This window comes from Catharus ustulatus, chromosome 8 (genome assembly GCF_009819885.2).
Source record: "Catharus ustulatus isolate bCatUst1 chromosome 8, bCatUst1.pri.v2, whole genome shotgun sequence".
Classification (NCBI taxonomy): domain Eukaryota; kingdom Metazoa; phylum Chordata; class Aves; order Passeriformes; family Turdidae; genus Catharus; species Catharus ustulatus.
In genome coordinates this window covers 28,950,425-28,962,613 of record NC_046228.1, presented here as the reverse complement: position 1 = coordinate 28,962,613, position 12,189 = coordinate 28,950,425, and the positions used below count along the sequence as shown (strand labels likewise).

The window sequence follows — 12,189 nt, the reverse complement described above, 5'->3', positions numbered from 1 at the left end:
GAAGAGCTTTGGAAGGAAAGGACTTGAGTGCTGAAGATGGAGAGCTGTGCACACAAGCAGCTGCCTGGTAGGGGTGGGAAGAGCACCAAGGGTGTAATGCAGCACCTTTGGTTTTGTTGTGGATAAACCTTTGAAACTTTCAGGACAGCAGTCAGGACTGAAACCCAGCTTACACCACAGTGCACTCGGAGGCCACCTGAGGAGCAGGGTCTGGGCATGAGTGAATTGAATATATGTTTGCAGCCTGGTGCACACAGGCACAATCACAGTGGAAAGATCAGTGGAGAGGAATATTCCCTGCTGCTCCTGGGCTCTGTTACAGAGCATGGCTGGCTGCACACATGAGCAAAGTGGGCTGCTACCTGGAGGGCAGGTTCCTGCTCTACTCGTGTCAGAGGTGATGGCTTTTGACAGAACAGCATGTTCTCTACAGCTGAGCTCTCTCCTGAGTGCAAGGGCCTTGGTGTGTGTGGGAGAAAGCTCCTCCTGTGAGTGAGGGACTGGCACCAGCCCTCCCAGCAGCACCAGTGGCCCCTGCCCTGCTTGGCTCCCAGCCTGGCTGCAGGACCAGTAAGTTGTGTTCTTCAGAGCTTCCCGCTGGGCTCTGCCTCAGCCAGTCCTCTGCACGGGGCAATGGCCAGGGAGAGCAGTAAAGAGGAGCTGGGGAATCTGGGAAGAGGAGAATCTCCTGGTTCTTTTCAAAGTCCCTCTGAAATAGCTGCTGTTCTCCAAATCTGAACTCCTTCCTTACAGGCTCTTGACTGTCAGTCAGCTTGGTGCAACACCAAGCCTTTGCTTCAGTGCCACCTTTGACTGCTCAGCTCTCTGCCTTCCTTCAGGCTCTCCTTCCTCACACCTCTTAACTACAGCCCTAAACCAAGATATTACTGAGAAGCCTAAGGCCAGCTCTGTTGTAGAAAACCTGCTTTAGCAGAAACACGGGTACTGGTCAAGGTGCCAATGTACCTTCTTCCAAAGCACTTTTGTGTTATTTCTATATGGGGGGCAAAAGCAAGGGTTAATGCTCTGACACACTGAGGGCAGGGGATTAAGAATATATTGTATGTGCAGCTAGACAGATCTTCCTGCTCTTCCTCTGATATAGTTATGGCTGTTATTGCAGTCAGTTGGAGGGCAGCTAAGTGAAATTCATCCACAATATAGATGCCTGAAATTGAGAAGGGAGGCAGAAAACATTGAGATTTCTAAGTGAAGATGACCTCTCTGAGCTCAGACTATTTTTGGCAGGAGGCAAATGAAGCGAGGGCCTGCTTTGGAAGGAAGGCAGAGCAGCTGCCAGCCCCTGCCATCAGCCAAAAGGCTGTGGAGTGTGGGCAGGAGGCTGCAGAGCATGGGGCTCCTGCTCAGTCCAGAACAGTGCCTGCAGGAATTCAAAGCCCAGCCAAGCCCAGATATCACAGCTGATCCCTGGGGAGGCCTGAGCCCCTCACCTGGGGCTGAGCAGCCCCAGTGTGCCCTGGACAGGGTGCTCAGGGCTGTTTGAGCAGCAAACACAGCCCTCAGCCTGCACACAGGACTGATTCCACCCTGACCAAGGGCTCCAAACATGCCTGGATGTAATGACTGCTCAGAGTAAACTGTGACTTTGATGACCCTGATTTGCAAGAGAACGACTCAAATACACAATAGTGGATTTAATCATTTATGTATGTATTTAGTGTAATTGTAGAGGAGAAAGAATACGATGGGCAAGATTTCTTTGGCAACCTTTGGGTTAGTGAATCTATTGTATCTCTTTGTATGTAAATTCCAGGCCTGCCAAGAGCCTACATGCAAAATACTTTCCACTGATAATTGAAGATGAACCTTAGGGATTTTATGAAGATTTTGTTTTCTTCTTTTTTTTGTTTTTTCTACACTGTCTCATGTCATATACTGATGATAATCAAGGAAACAAGACAACCAAAATGCATTTGTCAGAATTTTTACTACAAATATTTTCCCTCCATGACATTTTGTAGGAAAATCACATTTAATTTTTCTCAAAGCAATGCTTTCATTGATATAGGCTGGCTTAAGGATGGAAATAATGAATATATTACAGTCAGGAGTCACAGAATCATAGACATGGGCTTGATATCAGAGGCTATAGATGGTAAACCTTTCCATGGTAAGATTCCTCAGTTGCTGCTTTCCTCTGTGGGCAGTAGCACAGCAGTGAATTTGTACCTTCCCCAGAAAAGCTGGATCCAGAGCCAGCTCCTGGCCTGAATTTTGTCTGTTTCTAACCAAGCACAGTTTCTCTGTAGGAATGAAATCAAAGCATGCAGGTAATAAGGGAAGATGTAGTTCAGCCTGCTTTACTCAGTGTGCGGAGCTATACATAAGTTCCACCGCTTTTTCAATTTCTTTTTGTCTCCTTTCTTGTTCAAGCAGGGAGGAATCTGTTTCTCAAGAGCAGTCTGATTTGTGGGGTCTCTCAGTGCCTCATTAGCTGCATGAGTTACAGAAAGTGGAAAACTCTCTGGGACTTGAAAAATGATGTGTGCTTCTTGTGAGGCATTTCCCCTTCACTTCTGTGCTGGATTTCAGAAGTGTTTTAGGTAACCAATCTATTTCTCATGGGTACTCCTGGGATATTTTATTTCCATGTGTATGAGTTTGTTTCACAACTCTGTTTTTAATGTTTGAATGAGGGAAATAAAAAATGCACCACATCTTACACAGGAGAGGTGTCATTATCTAGGATGTGTTTTGCTTTAGAATTTTACGGCTTTAAAGTTTTTGTTTGTCAGCGTAGTTCAAACTGCAGGGGCTTTGACTTGGATTGGTATAGATTTTGATAATAACCTTCATTCACTCACTTCAAAACTTCCCCTTAAAACATTCAACATTTTTTCCTGGTCTTCACAACTTTGCTGTGATACCTGACAGGGATGCCAGATGGCCCAAAGAGATAAACATCAAACAAGTAGAGTGTCCCTGCCTCCAGCCCTTTGATGGTCTCTGTGGTGACGGCTCGCTGGAGGTTTAGATCATAAAAGTACTTGCACAGCACTTTCTCTGACTTGTGCCGAGATTCAGGCCCAGAGCACCTGTCTGCACTCTGCAGTTCCCTCCAGATCTCATCCTCTTCAATCCTTTTTCTGTACACACAGTACTTGCTCTCCTCTTGTGTTCCCAGCCAGGCAATGGTCACAGACCTGCATGTTCTCAGTTTACTGAAAGATTTGATTTTTAAACTCTCTGGAAGAACTGGGAATAAGGGCTTGTGGAAATGGGGGGATGCCTGTACCTTCACAGAAGAGTTAAATTCCTCTGTGGACCTCAGCTGCACCAAATAGGTGTCCAGCAGCTTCCCCTTCAGGGAGAAATGCCTCAGCCCAGAGAGATTTTCAGACACCACTGTTTTGCCATTTCTTGTTATGTGAACCCGTATTTGGCCCCGACACAACTGAAAGGTGAAGTGGATTTTCTTGTGCCTCGCCTGGTACTGCAGACTGTAGATTTTCTGCTTTTTGCCATCCAGGACCACATGAATCACTTTGCCATCTTTCAGCTCTGTCACCTTGGGTTCAGGTTCTTCCAGGGTCCTGGCAAATGTCCCGGTGTATGCAGCGCTGGCATTTGTAAGGAGATTGACAATAAAAACATCGAAGTAATACTGAGTGCTGGGGCTGAGGCTGGGCACTGTGTAAGTGTTCTTGGTGCCCATGCACACCTGCCTGACTTCCCCACTGCTCACTTTGTTGATGATGCTCAGTTCACTGTTGGACAGTATCATCACCTGCTGCGGCTCAAGAAGGTATGGAGAGAGGGACAGAGCCAAGGTGGGCGGCAGCTTCATCCCAGAGGATCTGATGGCTGTCTCAGCAGCACACAGGCTCTTATAGTTGTGCTTTTCATTAACTAGGAGACAGTACTGGATGCTTTCCCTGTGCTGCAAGACAGAAGGGCTGTGTTTCCAGGTCAGAGTCACGGTTGAGTGGCCAATGCCAATCACATCTATGCGTGGATCTGCTGGCAGCTCTGGGTAGAGGTGCCCAGACGTGGTGTCAGTTGTTAGGTACACGGTGATGTGTGTGTCTCGCTCGGTGGACAAGAACTCGAGCAGGAAAAGGGCAGAATGGGAAGACATGCCCATGTAAGTCTCTACAGAATTCCCCTTGTAGTTGAAGATAGTGGATGCTATGCTTGAAGTCTTCTGAGATTTGGAGACCTCTTGTGTATCATGGTCACCTGCAGGCAAAAAGCAGATTTGTAACTTCTCTTTTAAAAGATGTGAAATAAAGCATATCATACATCCCTAATGTTAGGGAACATTATATTTTCTTCTTGAAAGCAGCAATTAGAACTAAAAATATGTTTTAGTAAAAATATGTTGCTACTGGCAATTTATTAAAATAAAATTTGAGAAGCTTTTATTTTAGCAGTGCAGCTGTAGAATTATGTTTTCAAAAATACTATAATTAGGAAACCACAACTTGCAAAAGCATGGCTTTTATCATGCCTGATGCCCCTACAATTTTCTTCTTCTGTTTGCTGTCTCTTAGAGTACTTTAAGGAGACTCATTATTTCTATGATAGGTTTTTTTCTTTGGGTTGGTTTTAGGCCATTGTCTCATGAAGAGGGAAAACTTATAAATCCAAAGGAGTATAATTTGAATTCCTCAGTCAGGTGTACCTGTTTGACACGTAATAACTTGTTAATGGCAGCTTTTAGATTTTTCTGTTTGAAAAAGTAATTTTAAAAATCATGCAAGAGAAAGGAATTGCCTTTTAGGGCAAAGGCAGTATAGTACCCACTGCCATGGTAGATGTGGTGAGAATAAATGGCTAAATCTTCTCTGCTTCACGTAGGGAGCAAATAATTGTCTCAAAGCCACAGAAAAATAACTGAGGCAGCAGAGAGAAGTTTGGCCCAATACCAAGAGCTTATGAAGTTGGTCTGTGCAGCCTGGAAGACCTGCAGTTGTTCCCAAATATTAACCTTTTATGTAGACATTTTCATATGTAATCCTTAATTTATTTGTGTTGAGGGCAAGATCTGATGGGTTTCCATGTTTCACACATGGAGACTGGGTCAGTCCTTGGCAATTTAAAGGAGGAAACTACAAAATGTTTAGGCTTGTGGGAAATTTCCTGTAACACAGTTATCTATGAGTAATTTATGCTTTCCTTGCCCTCTCTTTAGGCAGACTGAAGGCTTTACCTGGTGTTGCTTTTCCTGGTGGAGGCTTGTACACAAGTATGCTCCATTCAATGGGGACATCACAGGGGGTCACTGTAATCGAGAAAGGGGCAAAGACCCTGCCCTCTTCCAAAGCAAAGTGGTACCTGCAATTGCAAACAGAAATAGAGGGAATGAATCAGGGAATTCCAGTTTGCCCAAAACTCCTAAGTCCTTGTAATCAGCCATTCGATGTGAGTCACTTTCTCTGGGTAGAAATGACTGTTCTGTGAGGTGCATCCACCCAAAGGGATGATGAGTGTCTGCAGTCTTCAGCAGTGGGAAGAAAACAGGCTGTGGGGTATTTGTTTTAATCCACATGTATTTGCTGAAAGAGTCATTCACCTAAGGCAGTATTTTTCCCTCTGAGTTTTTTTCCAAAATTTAGGTGATCATATATTTCATCCTTAGCTGGGTATTTTGGATGATGGATGTGATTTAGCTGACTGCCTTCTCCATAACCACCTGTTGCCAACTCTGCCTTGATTGCCTTTGCATTAGAGGCTGCTATGCATGAGCACCACAAAGTGACATCAGTGTCTTTGGTCACTGAAAAAGCCCAACCTCCTGTCTTGCTCTATTTTATTTTTGTTGTTTTTATACAGACTGTATAATGTTTGTTCTCGGCCATAGAACTGTTTGGATTTGGGTGAAGGCAATTGTCAATCCAAAGGTCTTTTTGTTGTTCACAGTGAGACAAGCCTAGTCATTATGGATAGATCCTGTCAGCCTGGAGGGCTGGCTTACTTTCAGGGTACGGCTACGAGGCCAGAGTGAAGCTTCACTGGAATCAGTTCCACATTCTCGAGTCTTTTACTCTCAGCCAAAACTTGTCATCACTTGTCTTTTCTGTTTGGATGACTGGGGTTCAAAAGAACCTTCCTGATCATGCTAAACTACTTCCTAATTTCAGTCTTAGTGTTACACTGCTAGAGCATAGAAAAATTCCATTTTCTTTGAGGTTTCAGCACACCTCGTCCTTTAACTAGGAGAGCTCCTAGTTCTATTCTTGTCAGCATGGTCACATTATATAACATGTGCCATGTTCCAGTTTTTCTGTGCAATGCACATGAAGACTGAGCAATCTGGCTCACCCTCTGCTCCACGACCGCTTGGGTGTATGTTAAAATCTGTATTTGCTGGTCTCTGGCCAAAGTGCATCTCTTCCCAAACATGCAGGTTGATCTTTGCTACCCAGATGCAGTGCCAGTTGTAATATCTAGATCACCTACGTATCTAGGTATGGCAGAAGACTTTGCAGATATTTTGGGAAGGTGAAGAATGTGAAATTTTCACATGCTTCCACACTTTTGATCTTAGCAAGTTGTAGTACCATTTGTCAAAAATACTTTAGTGTGCAGGACAGTGGCAGAAATTTTTTCTGGTAAGATGTCTGTGGAGATGTTCTATTTCTTTTTGGGGAAGTTAATTTCCTAGGTAAAATGTTTGTATTTCACCATGAATGCAGGATGGCTGCTGTCTCTGTAGACCTGAAACTGGGCTGTTTGTGACACAACTGCTGCTGGAGCCTGGCCATCCTGTGTCAGTTCTGCTGCTGCTTTGACAAACACAGCAGAAAGCTGCTGAAATGCGCACAGGAGTCTAAGCTTCATCTCAGAGGTTCATTCCAGGTTCTGGGCAGTGTACTGACACTTGAGGAGTGGGGCATTTTTCTGGCATTTCAGTGAGCACTGATAGAGCCCTGCAGGTACACAGGGATTCTTGGCTTATCCTGGTAGTGTGCAATTACCAGTGACACAGGGAAGTATTGGAGAATAGGAGTGGCTGATATCCTCTTACCTTTTGGGTATATCCTTCAGCAGGTGAATTGTAGTTTCCTTACCATCTGCAAGTATCAGCGAGTGGTAGAAATTGAAGAGATTGGTCTTGAAGCTCTGTTGGGAACTGGTGGTAGGTGCTTTCATAGAATGGCACAAACAAGTCACCGTGAGAAGGTGGAGAGGAAGATAAAGCCAGAACCAGGACATCTTCAGTACTGCAAAGTGAGTTGACAAAAGGGAACAGAAATGGCTGTCAAAGGAGAGAAAGTAATGTGGCCCTCTCTTTCTGTGCCTTTCCTGGCATTTGTTATAGTCCCAGCAAACCAGGCATTCAAATAGTGCAAGTCTCTCTTTTGCTGAACTGTTTAAAGTTCACAGAAATATTCCTCAGAGGATCTCTCTGCAAAGATTTATTTGCAGAAACTGCTATGAAATCTTTGATTAGAGAAAAAAAAAATGTAGCAAATGCAGCACAAGTGCAACATGACAGTTATTAAAAAAATGTTTTTACTGTTGTCAGAATGAGGGGAAAATTACATTTAAACTATTTTTTTTTCTAGTTTGTGACTTACTAAATTTCAAGGCTGAGCTATTTCTAATGGAAATGTCCCTTTAAAACTCACAGGAGGTCACTATGTCCCAAACCCCACTTCTGCTGTTCTGTCAGAGGTCATGGAGTTTTTATTTTGTCCACTGGGACTGTAGGTATGTGTAGATAAGAGGATCATTGTAACTTGTCCAGAACTGTGTAAGATACTGTTTGGTCAAAGGTGGAGAATCTTTGATAAGAATCCCTAGACTGGTACTTGGATTTTAAGCTCTGTGTATCTCATTTGGAAAAAGGCTTTATCACTGTAGGGCAGTAAACTTGTTCTTAGATTTTTGTATTGCTTATCATTCCCATACCTGCATCACTTCCAGCCTGTCTCAGCATTTGCTGCTCACTGGAACTGTAACAACCATATTGTATTCACTCTGGCAAGAGATTTTTAAAAAATCAGTTATCACCCTTTTTCCAACAGGCCCTACTATCAGCTTGGAATCTATGAAAGAAAAGTACAAAACCATTCCCCAGCAAATACTGACATTATTTAAACTGCTGTGTTCATTGCCCAGAGCTACACAGAGGAGGAGACTGCTGTTAGGACAAGAAATTTTGACAGTGCACTATGTGCAGTTATTGATTGTAACTTACAGCTCCTTCGTCTGCCACATCCAGTTTCAGAAAGCATGAAAGTGGAAAGGGCACAGACCTTTAATCCAGGTGCCAGCTGTAGCTCAGGGATTTGGAAAGCAGAGGGAGCTCTGTGTGCAAGATCTCTTTTTTGAGGAAAAAGTAGCCTATTGCATCTTACAAAGCAGCAAGGAGTAAAGATCGTGGTTAAATCTGGTTATTGGCTGGTTATAGGAGAAAACATACAAGACAAAGGCTCAATTATTTGTAACTTTTTATTTCTTTCTGAGATCAGCTCTTTCCCCAAAGTGTAAAAGTGTGGAAGATTTTAGGCGGTCAGATCTCCAGTTCAGCACACCCGCTGTCCATTGCAGTTAAAATTACTTTAAAAAAGCACCCCTTCCTTTTAAAATCCATTTCAAACACACATTTAAATATAGCACTGAATACATCTGAATACATACTGAATACATAGGTTTTTATGTACAAATAGTGTGTACATAGGTTTTTATGTACAAAATTTGAGATTCCCATAGTCAAGTACATCTTCAGTATCAGTGAGATGATTATGTAAATATCATTACCAGGTCCTCTGAATGTTCCTCTCAACATCCAAATAAAGTTGGTTTATTCTCTGCCTTTTTGTACTATTTTAGCATGTGGTTGAACGCAGGCTTAAACAACCATCTGAACAAGTTGAAAGAATAGTTAAGATTTCCATTTCAATTCAATTTTTATGCTCTTATAACAGAGCTTTTCCCTGTGACTGAGTCACTTTGCCACTTTGTTATTCCTGTAGTCTAATTGTAGCTTACAGATTTAAACTAGAACCCCAAATATTTTGTTTCACCTTTGGCAGTGGAATCTGACTTGCTCTGTGCCTTGGAGAGGATTAAAAAAAAAAAAAAAAAGGTCTTTCTGCTACTTAAATGACAGGATCTTGCAAACCACACTGATACCACAGCAGCTCAGCTTTTCTTGTCCAGGAAAACAAACAAACCAAGCGATCAACAAACCTATAATCAGCTTATCCCAAAGAGAGCATCATCCCAAAGGCTATTTTCACTCAATTACACAAACAATATATTCTCAGACTGCTGGAAATATGTTACACAAAAAATGCTGTTCTTACCTGTTGTGTTCTTGGCTAGATGATCCTCAGACCACTCAGTTTCTTTGCCAGAAAAGCATAAAAGAACATAGACTTTTCAGATCACTGTAGGCAGATGAAAATCAAAACAGCAACCAGTTTAACAGGACAGAACTGATTTTTCCATATGGCTCCCGAACAGACATAGCAACTAAAATGCTTGCGGTCCTTCATGAAATGTAAAAAAACCCCAAAAAACAAACAAACAAACAAAACCCCCAACACAACACAACGGGATTTTGGTATTTTCTTCAGCTGGGTGTTTGCAAAGGTTGTTTTAAACTTGGCCAGTTCTGCAGCGTCCCAAGCGCTGGCTGCTGCTGCAGTTGCTGTGCTGTGCTGGAGCTGTGCAGTTGGGGTTGCTGCTGCAGGACGCTGCTCCTGCTTCCAGTGTCAGCCAGGCTGCTCCTGCAGCCTAATCCCTGCACCGCCTGCCCGGGGAGCAGCTCTGTGACTGAAATGCACAGTGAGGAGGAGGGGGTGAGATGGAGACAGGAGCAAACACTGTTAACCCTTGTCAGCCCTTAATCCCAGCCAGCCAGGGGTGCAGCGCTCTCCTCCAGAAATCTACTTTTGCATGAGAAGCTCGATGGCCCTCCCAAGGAGTGTGTGATCTCCCTGCCCTCAGCACTGTCAAAGCTCCAGATCATTTCAGGTGTACTGAGTTTCTGCTGTGGGCCCAACAAGTGCTGACCTAAAGCAGGGAAGGCAAAAAAGCTGCAGGGGAGAGAATGCTCTGCATTTTTAAAGCAGACTGGGGTTAGCAGCCCTTTGAAGGCTGTCAGGAATCTACTGAATAGAGCTGAGCGGTTTCCTTGGTTTAAAGAGGCTGTGTAAGAAAGAAACTCCAAAAGTGTCTGGGCTGGGGCGCATTTCTGATGTGAAAGCAGTGTGGTTGAGGGAGGAGGCAGCAAAAGGGTGCCTGGAAAATGGCTCACAGCAAGCCAAGCACTTGCTTGTTGGGGCTACAAAGCAGTCATAGCAAAGCCATGGTTCTTTTCAAGCCTCTCCTGCTGAGTGAGAGCAGTGTATGGCCAGCATTCACAGGCTGCTTGTACTTCTTGGCCTGGGATGTTCAGGAAAGATGCCCTGGGATTGGTCCTGGGGATGCCTGCTCAGAAAGGCAAGCCGCAGGCAGCTGCATGAGATCCCAGGCAGGCACATCGCAGGGGGCAAAGACAGAATATTGTAGGGAGGATATGTTTTTAAATAATTCTCTTGTCCAGTGTTTTAAGGGTGACTTGCAGTAACCCTTCACTACTGTCTCCTTGGACTCAGAGTGAAATTGTTTAAGCCTTCCCAAGACTAAAAGTTTGCTAAGAAGAGGGGCAGATGAGAGACAAGAAGAAAGAGGTTTCAATAGATTTTGCATAGCAGATCATTTTGAAAATGTAAATTTGCTCATCAACCAACGTAAGAGAAATATTTACAGTGCAGAAGATGGCAGGGATAATTAAGGTGTTCATTAGTTGTTTGCTGGAAAGTTTTGCTGAGCAACTGGGCTTTTAAAAAGGGACAGCATATGGGAGCCTTGATACAGGCACTGTATGATCAGGGTATTGCCACTGTGGAGCTATGAGGGAACATTGCTGGACGTATGCTAGAAAACTGGCAAAAGCAGGGTAAATGGTAAACAGGTTTGTCAGACAAACCATCTTCTGATGTGAAATCCTGCCCAGGTCAAGTCCATATAACAGATCTGGGAACTAATGAAAATGTAAGCACCTAGCCAGAACCAAAATTTTTCCTTAATGGAAGAGAAATAGGAACAATAAGTGTTGGTGCAAAGTTCAGTAAGTTCCCAGAGCAGGCCTGGAAGAGTGAAATGTAGCTCAGATGAGGTGCATCAAAAATGTGCCCTGAAAACAGGAAATGAAATTTATTTTCACAGAAAATATATTGGTAACAATATAAAACGACAGTCTGTGTTTTGCTGGGAATTTGGAGGGACTCATGGGTGGAAGTCAGCAGGGAGAATTGCAGGCCAGCAACCAGTGCTAAGTAGGGATATCTCTGGGCAAATCTCAGAAGCAGATGTCACTCATATCTGGTAAAATCCCTAAATCTGGAGAGTGGACATGTTGGTTGTAGAAGGGATGGCTCTCTGTGTTGTCCTCTCCAAACCTCCCCACTGCCATCAAAGCAAACCATTACCCTCAGCAAAATTCAGCTTCCAGGCAAGGCAATGAGAGTCTTTCTTTTGGCCATAGTTTCAGAGCTGGAAGCTAAATGCTTGAAGGAACCCTCTGTCTCCCACTGAATAAAACATGAACAAGGATGTCAGGTGAAAAAGGCTGGTGATGGTTTAAGTATGGAAATAATCCAGTTCCTCTCTGGACAATTTCTCACGTACTTCCCATGTGTGTCTGCTTACATGCTTTGCTGGAGCAGAATCTGTGCTAGTAAATTTTCAGAGAGGTTCACTGAAGCACTATCAAAGGGGAAAAAAGTATTCTCTGTGGAGAAAGTTAAGAGCTAAATTCATGACTTGTATAGCTTGACTGAACTCAGTGAAGCTACAACAGGGATAAATCAGACCTTGATTTGGCAAAAAAATTGGTACAATGGCCTTTTCTGTAGAAAAAGTCTGTAATGAGCAGGCTCTGCTCCCCTCAGAGCTGAGTCGGTGACTTCAACAGGGCTGTTCAGAGATCCTACATCTGTTCCAGCCCTGCTGCCCATCCACACCTTTCACAAACGTGAGAGATGGAGCACCTTTGACACAGAGCCTTGATTTATACTCACTTATGCAGTGGCTCTGCTAAAAGATCAGTAATGCTAAAACAAAGGAGTTGCTTTGAAATGGGAGCAAAAAGGCAGACTCAGGGGTTTAGCTTGAAGCTCTCAAAGACACTTGAGATGTTCATGTCCTGGAACTGCAGTCCAAAGTTCT

At 43.7% G+C, this 12,189-nt stretch overlaps 1 protein-coding gene across 3 annotated transcripts; it reads right to left on the bottom strand.

The window, feature by feature from the left end:
* Positions 1 to 1,929: 1,929 nt before the first annotated feature.
* Positions 1,930 to 10,016, bottom strand: LOC116999705 (protein NDNF-like). 3 transcript variants are annotated; one of them, XM_033066646.2, is made up of 5 exons: positions 9,279 to 10,016; positions 8,168 to 8,292; positions 6,992 to 7,187; positions 5,174 to 5,298; positions 1,930 to 4,200 (listed from the first exon to the last, which is right to left on the bottom strand). In XM_033066646.2, the coding sequence occupies exons 2-5, from the start codon at positions 8,202 to 8,204 to the stop codon at positions 2,849 to 2,851; spliced, it is 1,710 nt and encodes a 569-aa protein (XP_032922537.1). In that variant the 5' UTR covers positions 8,205 to 8,292; positions 9,279 to 10,016; the 3' UTR covers positions 1,930 to 2,848. The 3 variants fall into 3 exon arrangements, with proteins under 3 accessions (XP_032922537.1, XP_032922539.1, XP_032922540.1); XM_033066648.2 differs by lacking the exon at positions 8,168 to 8,292 and adding an exon at positions 7,879 to 7,947; XM_033066649.2 differs by lacking the exon at positions 8,168 to 8,292 and having other exon boundaries at positions 9,279 to 10,015.
* Positions 10,017 to 12,189: the final 2,173 nt, after the last annotated feature.

Bases quoted from the DNA above. Each gene is read 5' to 3' on its own strand.
- LOC116999705 (XM_033066646.2), bottom strand. From the start codon at position 8,204: ATGCTTTCTGAAACTGGATGTGGCAGACGAAGGAGCT. The intron at 5,299-6,991 runs GTAAGAGGATAT...TTGCAATTGCAG, and splicing joins CTGAAGGATATACCCAAAAG to GTACCACTTTGCTTTGGAAG. The intron at 4,201-5,173 runs GTAAAGCCTTCA...TTTTGCCTGCAG, and splicing joins ACCAGGAAAAGCAACACCAG to GTGACCATGATACACAAGAG.